The sequence below is a fragment of the Egretta garzetta genome, unplaced genomic scaffold, assembly GCF_000687185.1.
Source record: "Egretta garzetta isolate BGI_Z169 unplaced genomic scaffold, ASM68718v1 scaffold230, whole genome shotgun sequence".
Lineage (NCBI taxonomy): Eukaryota > Metazoa > Chordata > Aves > Pelecaniformes > Ardeidae > Egretta > Egretta garzetta.
In genome coordinates, this window is record NW_009258281.1 from 2246763 (window position 1) to 2255863 (window position 9101).

At 43.1% G+C, this 9101-nt stretch overlaps 1 protein-coding gene across 1 annotated transcript in view; it reads right to left on the bottom strand.

Moving 5' to 3' along the window:
- UNC80 (unc-80 homolog, NALCN channel complex subunit) overlaps positions 1-9101 on the bottom strand; it is a 136217-nt gene that overhangs the window by 1176 nt on the left and 125940 nt on the right. The window contains 4 exon segments of the mRNA XM_035892015.1: positions 71-282; positions 1364-1475; positions 1987-2068; positions 8251-8307. Coding sequence (XP_035747908.1) covers positions 71-282; positions 1364-1475; positions 1987-2068; positions 8251-8307 — 463 coding nt within the window.

Genomic DNA, 9101 nt, shown 5'->3' on the forward strand with positions numbered 1-9101 from the left:
TACAAACTTGCCCGGCAACGTGGATGAAGTGGCAGACAGACACACGTGATAAAACCATCGGTCACGTTACCTGGCCAGTGGTCTGGCTGTGGAGATCAGCTACAATGATGGCAGGTGAGGAAGTCAGCACAGGTTTACTTAGCGGTTCCTGCTTGCTGGTCACCTGGGGGCTACCGTGGCTGCAGCCCTGCTGCTGGGCTGCTGGAGCTGATGGGTCCCCTGAGGAGGCTGCTGTTGTCTCAGGCTGGGCTTCAGTGAAAGTCACTGACCGCTTCTGCTCCGCTGAAGGGTACAAAGCCCAGAAAATCAAGTATTAAAATGCCACAGTTTGGGAAGGAAAACACAACAAGAAAAGAAGAGAGAGAATCCCCAGAGTTTTTTACAACTGGGACAGGATTCATGATTAATTCCATCTTTATGAGCTGTCTAACTGGAGACTAATTTAAAAGCCTTTTACCCTAGGCTTCCTCTAAAGCCACAGCAACAGTCAGGCATCTCCTGAAGACTGAGTCACTGTACCTATCTTTGTCATGGCTTGGTGAGATAGATGCCACCCATAACATCTTTCCATCCCAGAAGAATATGCTGAGTTGAATTGCGATGTGAGTTAGGCATTTCTGCCCTCAACTAAAAAAAAAAAGAAAACTGAGATGCAAATATATAAAGGAATTGCCCAAGGTTTTGCAGGAAATCTGAGAAAAGAAAGAGGGCAGCTGATTGCCCCCCATTCCTGCAGGCTGAGTCCACTATCCAGGAATAACAGAACAGCACAGGGTGAAGACAGCTAGACTAAAACTTAACGGTAAAACAGATATCCCTGTTCCTGCTCTTAGTTACTTTGGGTTAACTTTTATGTTTCAAACATCTCCAGCAGCGCTGTTGCCCCAGCACAGTCCTGGCTGAGTGGTTAGAAACCCAGAAAGCTCGCAAGCAACCTTTGCTCTTCCAGGTGTTTCCTCTGAAGTTAACTGCTCACTTCAGATGGTACAGAACACAGCCACCCTCTCTGCTCGGCCGTGCTGACCTCTGGAAACACACGGCATGGACTAGCACAGTCCTGTATTCATTTCCTTATACAACCCTTAAAGCTCTGCACTGCTAAGCCTGCAAATGATGAGAAATTTCCTTCTTTCTACTACTCTCAATAGCAGCTTCAAACTTTGCACATCTGGAGGTTTTGGACAAGGCATCCTGAATAGAGGACACCTGTCCCCTAAATTCTCCACACCTCTAGGACAAAGGATAAAACTTAGGTATAGGCTACTAACAACATACCAACTTTTCCCTTAAGCTAAACCAACACCATAGCATTCTCTACTTTCAAATATGAAGTGCTGATTCTGGAAATGCAGCGCTGCCCTACCGCTAGGTTTTGGTTTTGGCTGGATGCTCCGCCGCGTGGTTGAAAGTCGAGCTCCATGACGGCTACGAGGTTCGGTTTGAGTTTTCTGACGTGACAGCAGTGGTCGTCGAAGCTAAATGTTGGAAGGAAGAGTTAGGCTGATGTATGTTCACATATTACACCACTTCTCCTCTGTAAGGAGGACAGATCATCATTGCCTATTCCTCTAGGTGTCCAGTCACTCTGCTTTTAGCAGATATATGTTTTAAAGTTTCTGTGACCTTCATATGAACTTCTGGGGTTTGTGCCTTTTCAGTTTCTGCACTAAATGTAATGCATTGCAGGTGGTGTGACCATCATTTAATTAAAAAAAGCAAAACAAAACAAAAAAACCCAAACCCCACAGAGGAAAAGATTGGGGAATTCAACACAAAGTGCACCTCCTCTCTTAGGGATTTGTCAGGCCTCACAGTTATGACTTGTGCTGCGGTTCCTGCTAACTCAGTGGACTGCACTGTTATATCACAAATGAGGTAAAAGGGACCTGCCACATCCACAAATCATTTCAAAACAGACACAGACGAGAAAAAGCAAACCAAGTCAAAGAGAAGGAGAGAAGGGTTGTTCGCTCCCCCTGTTCTCACCTGCCGTAGTCCTCTTTTCCGCCCCAGGGGCTGCTGCAGAAGAAGGTTCTGCTGTCCAGGCTCGCTCTGCACGCTTGCCACCCTGTTAGATGTTGACAGCATTAGGCCGAGTGCAGAAGCACCCTGTATAACTAGTAGGCGTCCTGGCAATTGTGACTAAAATAAATAAATAAATAAATAAATAAACCAACCAACCAACCACTAATGGCACAGCCACTTCAAAGAGCAATACTGTCTTTGAAGGATGGGGGAGGACGTGTCTGTTGGGTTGTGGCTTCCGGGGCTTAGGAAAGGGTGGGAGGTGGGAGTCATGGCATTCAGGACTTGGCCACGCACAGGTAGCATCCAAATATAAATAACTGCAGATTTCAGTTTTCAGTCATTGATTGATGCATCCCACTGAGCAACACTCATTTCTCTGCATCCTTTGCCACATCAATAAAGGCAAGAATATCAGCTTCCTAGCTCAAAAGCCTTCTTGTTTGCTTTTCCTTTTTCAAGGACAATGTTGTAAAAGCTATTTTTTTTTTCCCTCTCAAATAGGCTCCACAGCCTCATCACAATTTTGACATCTGGTTTTGATTTCAATTTAAGTCAACAAACAAAAAACAAACACAAAGTGACAAAGGATCCATTCACATAATGGATGCATGGGTTATGTGAACAAGGCCCCACACTCAACACTTGCAGCCTTAAGTCTTTTTGTGGCTAGCAAACAAAAAAGACAAGTAAACATAAATTTTATATACAGAGAGAGAAAAACAAGCTTTTTAGTTTTTAATGTCTTGGCAGAAAAGATCTGAAAATCTGCAGTAAAAGAATCTTTAGCAATAAAACATACTTGGCTACATACCATCTCATTCTACCATTCAGCTGACCATTTAATCTACTTAATATAGAAATACCACCCTCCCCTCATTTTTATCAAAGCACCGTATTCCTCCAAACAGTTAAAAATCGGTCATTTAGCAGGCAGCGGTCACAAAACATTTTAGCTGAATGAACTATGTCTGAGAGACATATGGTTACAATAGTGACTAAAATTTGAGATGGACTTCTTTTAAACCAGGCAGCTGCTTATTTGGGACAAACTGGAATCAACGTGTCCTATTTAAGCAACTTCCAGCTATATCTGGTATGCATTGTTGAAGATTCAGTATTACAATCCATTTTGCCTTTGGCCTGCATTAATTTAAAGGAAAACATTCTTTTCTCTAGATGTTTTCCTTGGATCTCACTGGAGGAGCCCAGTACCACCAACAGAGTGAAGGTCTATCGCCTGGCCTTACAGGAGCAGAGGAAGAAGACAAATCTAAGGACATGGTCAGACAAGACATGGAGGATGTCTGTGGAGAGGCTTTAAAAAATTCTGTCTCCTGAACAGCTCATTCTTCGCTTTGGCAGAAGTTATTGCCCTTTGAAGGTTTGGTGGAACAGAACATGAGAGCTTCCTGGTCTGCTTCAGGTCAAAGTCTGGTTACCTGACCTGAAAGTCCTGTTCCTTCCTCCCTTATCAGTTTAAACTAAAGTCAGACTTTGCACTCAAACACTTGCGTGTGTTTCTACCAGCTCTACTGAGGGGACAATGGGCAACTTCGAGGAGAGCAACATCTTAAGACCCTGAAGCTGTTTCTCTTCTGATTGTTTGACCACAGCCTAATAAACCTGGGCATGCCCTCAGCAATCTCACCACAGCTGCAGTGTTTTGGAAAAAAAGGAAAAGCTTCTGCAAGCTCACAGCCAGAGCAAACAAGATATATTTGAGTTCTTTTCTCCCTTAGATGGCTCTTCCAAATGAGATCACCGGTCTCTGGAACGTATTTCCAGTTCTTACGCAGGGTATTGACATGATTTACATACAAAGCATCCTAAACATCATGCAAACACCCGCCTATGAATGCGCAGATTCCTCAAAGTTATTTCCTGCTGGTGGGACTGTGTTCTTGACCCAGACAATGACTGCTGCATATACAACTGGTAGGTCCAGAAGCAACACATCATTCCGTATGAAAGCAAAGAGACTGCACTTAAATTAGTCTTTACCTTTGTGATCCAGACTACCTGAAATTACAGCTTGTAGAATTGTCTTTATCTTCTGTTTCTAGGATTACATAAGAACTTATTCCTCTGAATTTTAAGAAGTTTTCGGACTAGTTACCAGTATGTGGATTAAGTAGGAATTAGGCGGAGAAGGTCTTGAAAAAATAATTTTCTATTGGACTAGCTTTTGAGAATCCTGTTACAATTTCTGGTGAAGGAACGGTAACTCTTAGTTCCATGAGTGAGGAGATTAAATGTCTGTAGCAGAACGACTACAACTGTATTCAGTACAAAACACTGTTTATAGGGGTGAAACAAGCTCATTTCACATGCATCATGAAAACTCTTTTGAAAAAGTCATTAGATAAAGGGACTACATGGACTGCATGAGGGTACAGAGGCTATACGCGAGGAAGAAGCTTATTCCCATGGAGTAATCTGTGCACTGAGGACAAACAATAGGTGAGCAAAAGAAAGGTTGGACTTTGTGTCTTCTTGCTGGAGTCTGGGATTTTCAGCCTGGCTTATATCACAAGTGGAATGAGTTTAGTGATCTGGTGGATGTTTATTTCTAGTACTGAATCATTACACAAATTGGTATAATTTGGGATGATCTTATGAGCTGAAATTGCAGATATCTATTGCAGGCAAATGGTGGACCAGAGAGAAGCCAAGTCTTGCAGAGCTGCCTGCGCCACAGCACAGTCCTGCTGTGGCTGTCTTTTTGCCTTCTATCCCCAAATTTTGAAGAAGGGAAGGAAAGAGAGAGAGAATAATAAAGACTTCAAATTTCAGATGAGTGACTGAATTTTCAGATATAGCCTTTCAGTTCACAGGGGTTTGTGAGGGTTTCTTTTCACATCAAAGCACAGCACTACTGATCTTGTTTCTGTGAAAATTAGTGTGGCTGGCAGACTGTTGGCTCTGTGTAGCCAACAGTAGCTCCCTCTCTGTAGCTCCCCTCCCTCCTTTCCTGTCTCTCCCTGTTTACCAGACCTAACCAGGAGTATACTGTTTTTCTGGCAGCCTGTGGGACCCAGTCAAGGAACACTGAATCAAATGCCATTTCAGCTGACAGTACATTTCCCTCCTGTGACAATGTGATCAATAAGAAGGGGTTTTCTGCAGTACATAACCCAGATTTATTTGGGAATAACACACGAGAATTTTTTCCTGCCCATCACAAAGATGCTCTGTCACGCTCTGAGTATCTCTGTCAGGGGGTTTATCTCCACAATAATGTTACTCCCATTACATAGTTAGGGCAGAGGCAGGGGAGCAAAAGATCAAACAACCCCAGCTTCATGGAAGCATGTTGCCAGCACTGCAAGAAATGACAGTCAGTGCAGTCACACAGCGAGGGCTAAAAGAAACTTTATCAGGTTGGCAATTATAATAAGTGATGTTCGTGAATTACAAGAAACCATGCAGCCAAAAAAAGAAAAGAAGAAGAAAAAAGAATACAAACAGAGACAAAGGAAGCAAGGAGTTCAAAAGTCTGTTAAAAAGGTGTACATGCTTGCCACGCCATTATGGTAGAATGTACACACTTTGTGTCCCAAGACATCTGAATGAGAGGGTTGGTGGACAAAAGCCAGTGGAGAATGGGTTAAAATGTAGATGAACTCCAGCTTTTGTATTCCCAGACACATCCTAGCCCCATTAGTGTTAGATCTGCTACGCTTGCCCTGGCAATATGAAGTCACTCTGATTTTCCCTGCTAGGCACCATTAAGCTAAGACAGGCATAACGACGAGCGTTAAAGGGAAATGTGTTTGTGCAACAGATTTCCATTGCGGTGACTCCTCATTCGTCTTCCTTTCTCATTTGGGAAAACATCCTCTCCTCTCAGATTATAACCACAACAAATCACGACGCTGGACACATATGCTCCTCAGCCCCATACCCTATGTTATCTTGTTTACTTCTGAGCACTTAAATGCTATCCCCTTCCTGTCTTCCCTGTTTTTCTATGTGGCTGGCTCTAATTGCTATAGAACAAAGGGAAACGGACGTTATTCTTTGTGTATGTGTGTGTTCATCACTATTTATTTAAGTTATTTAAAACTCCTACCTTTCATAAGGGTCTAGTCTGCATATGTTTTATTTCTTTATGTCAGTTATGACTAAACATCAGCTTTTCAATTCAGAAGCCTAAACAGTTGTCATTGTGCTCCTGCCGAAATCAAAGTTATGTAAGAAAAACTCAAGCCTGCTTTATTTAAAACTAATGTTCCTGAATATAAAACCACATTTATTCTGTCCTATGATCCCCACAGCACAATAAGTTCCTACAATGTCTGCTTTATTCCGTCTGTTCTTTAGAGGAGGAATCCAATTTGCACATTTAACAATGCAGTTGAAACATCTTTTCTTCCTTACAGAACTGTAACCTAGCCTTTTTATAAGAAGTCGCTGTATTTCCCTGTCTTCATTCTTTCTAAAGCTTTGCAGCCCTGATGCCCCTTCTTCAGATGTGAGTGCCCGCTCCTTGAAAAGAATAATAAACCTCAACAGAACTGACTCCCAAGTATATCTGTTAACCTCTTTGCCTAAGGAAATCTCTGTACCATAGAGCAGAGTGGAGGATAGAGTGTCCTGGTCCCTTGTGAAAATTGGTGTGACAGAAATGAGTAGGAACCCACTGTACAGCTGATTACATTTCAGGGTTCAAAATAAATGACTGCACTGGAGCTCATCTGTTGACTTAGCTGTCTCATATTGCTTGGCCTCACCACTGTTATTAGGAGTGACTCTCCCCCACTTAATAAGATCAAAACATCTCAAATGCAACACTGATGTAACCTGGTATCAGGTCATTATGGCTTTAACTCAGATAGGGACCTTCTCCTTCCTCATCCTCCTCAGCTGCAGTGAGTTACTAGCTCTACTTAAGGGACGACACTTAACTTCTTTGGTTGAATGACTTCTGCTCTCTTTAGGCCCCAGAGCGCGCTCAGATGACCATGCCATCCATTTTACTTTATCACAAAACCAGAGAAGAATACTCCTGCCTCTGCCAATAAGCCGATGTCTTTTCCTAACGCCACTCCTACAGTAGCACCAATTAGAGACTGATCTGCCAAAGCGGGATTCACGCACACAAAGGACACCATGAATCATGGGATGATCTCAGTGACACCACCGACGATAAACCCTCCATTTGTCAGCTGGGAAGAATGAACAAACGAACAAAGAAGCCTGTCCCCACCCCAAAAAGCCACTACCGACAGCTAAAACCAAGCTAACAAAATAAAAACCATTCACACAATCACCTCTCAACATATCCACATCTTCATCTGGTGTGGCAATGAAATAGTGTGTTACCCTCCATGTCGCCAACGTAAGGGGCCGTGTTCTTCTGGAAGGAAACGGAGATGCTCTTGGGACTAACGACAGCTCTCTTGCCTTGTGAGGATGGGTTGAGAGGTGTGAGCACAGCAGCAGGACAGTAAGGATGATTAACATGACTGAGCTGGCCGTTAAAGGTGCAGCCCTCCCTTCTAAGCTCACTCCTGACCCATTTGATAGCCGCAGCCGTAGCAGTGTTTGTGCACAAACTCCCCTGTCCACAGGTAACGGGGAACGGCTAGACCTGAACTCTGGCACTGACAGGGCGCTTTTAAATATGCATAAATGGTGTTCACCTGCAAGTTTTCTAAAGCTGTCATTTGAGAATTGGAAACATTTCGTAAAAAATAGTGAGAATTACTGCAGAGCATCCACAGAGAACTATATTCCACAGAAGTTATCATAATTAGTTTTATTAGTGAATGTTAAAGAACATAGCTTGATATTATTATTAAGTCTTTTGTGGTGACAGCACTGTGAGATGAATGGAAAAACAGATGTGTCTGTTTTATATAAGCCTCCAGACTAATGCTTATAACAGGCTACAGCTAATGCCTCATGGATAATCTTTCTCATGCCTTTCAAGCAATTGCTAAGTAAGGGGAAAACCTGGAGGCTAGCTAGCCAGGCCGCTATTTCACTTGCTACAGCTTTTTCTTTCCCCTTCCCCTTAGCCTCCTCAAAGTTATTGGCAATCAAAGCTGAAAACTGAAGGTGGGTTGCTACACCTTTGACTTGCAGGCCTGAATATCAATGAGCCACAAGAGACAGAGATGAGAGAGCGACAAAAGGTGAGGGGAAGAGACAGAGGAGATTGGAAACGGCTCGTTTCCCAGCACACACACCGACAGACAGGTAGTGTTAACACTGTACCTAGAGAGGCTGCCCTCAGTGGCCAGGCTCGGGGAGTCATCGAGGACATTAGGTTCACTGCAGGAGGGGCAGGGAGATTAAGAATAAAAAAAAAAAGAAAATGCAAAAAGCATGCGATTGTCTCTGTTTTCAAGGGAAAAAATATCAATGGAATAAAAAAGTAAAAAAAAGGACGGTAACATTAATTGGTCTTGCACGCTCAACAGCACACATATGACTCAGAGGAGCTGAAAGAACATCTGATAACAGGAGCAGTCTTTAGAGGGAGTTTACATGGAGACTTCTACATCTCTTCTGCTGAGAATTGGGGAGCTGAGAAGTTCGTTAGGATGTGTTTCCACAGGAAATAAAGGCAGGGAACTGTTTTCAAGCCATTTTCCTGCAGCATTTTAATTTATTTCAGTTCTATTTACTTCCAGCTTCATAGAAAGCTTTTTTCTTCCCCCTTCCCCATGAGCCACTTCTTCCTGAGGGAGGGCTAATCTATCTCCCATGAGCTATAGACCACTCTCCTTCTGGTACGCCTCTAGGGACAAACATCTGGAAAACAAGGTCTCATAGTGCAATGAAACTGTAAGTAAACAGCTGGCGTGGATCCTGGCAAAGGAGTACACAGTCACGTTTGCTTTTCTACACTTCAGCCATTCGGGCAGGAGCAGCTTTCTCAGCCCAGAGGAAAAACACAAAAGAGAGAAAGCAGTCTGCTGGGTTACCAGCAGGAAAGCAATAATAATGTTACTTAACATTAATTAGTTTACATTTGTGAGGCAGTCTGAAAGCCCAGAGACCATCCATAACTAAAAAGGGCATGACGTTGTGGACTATGATTATGCTGGCTGAGCTTGTACTTT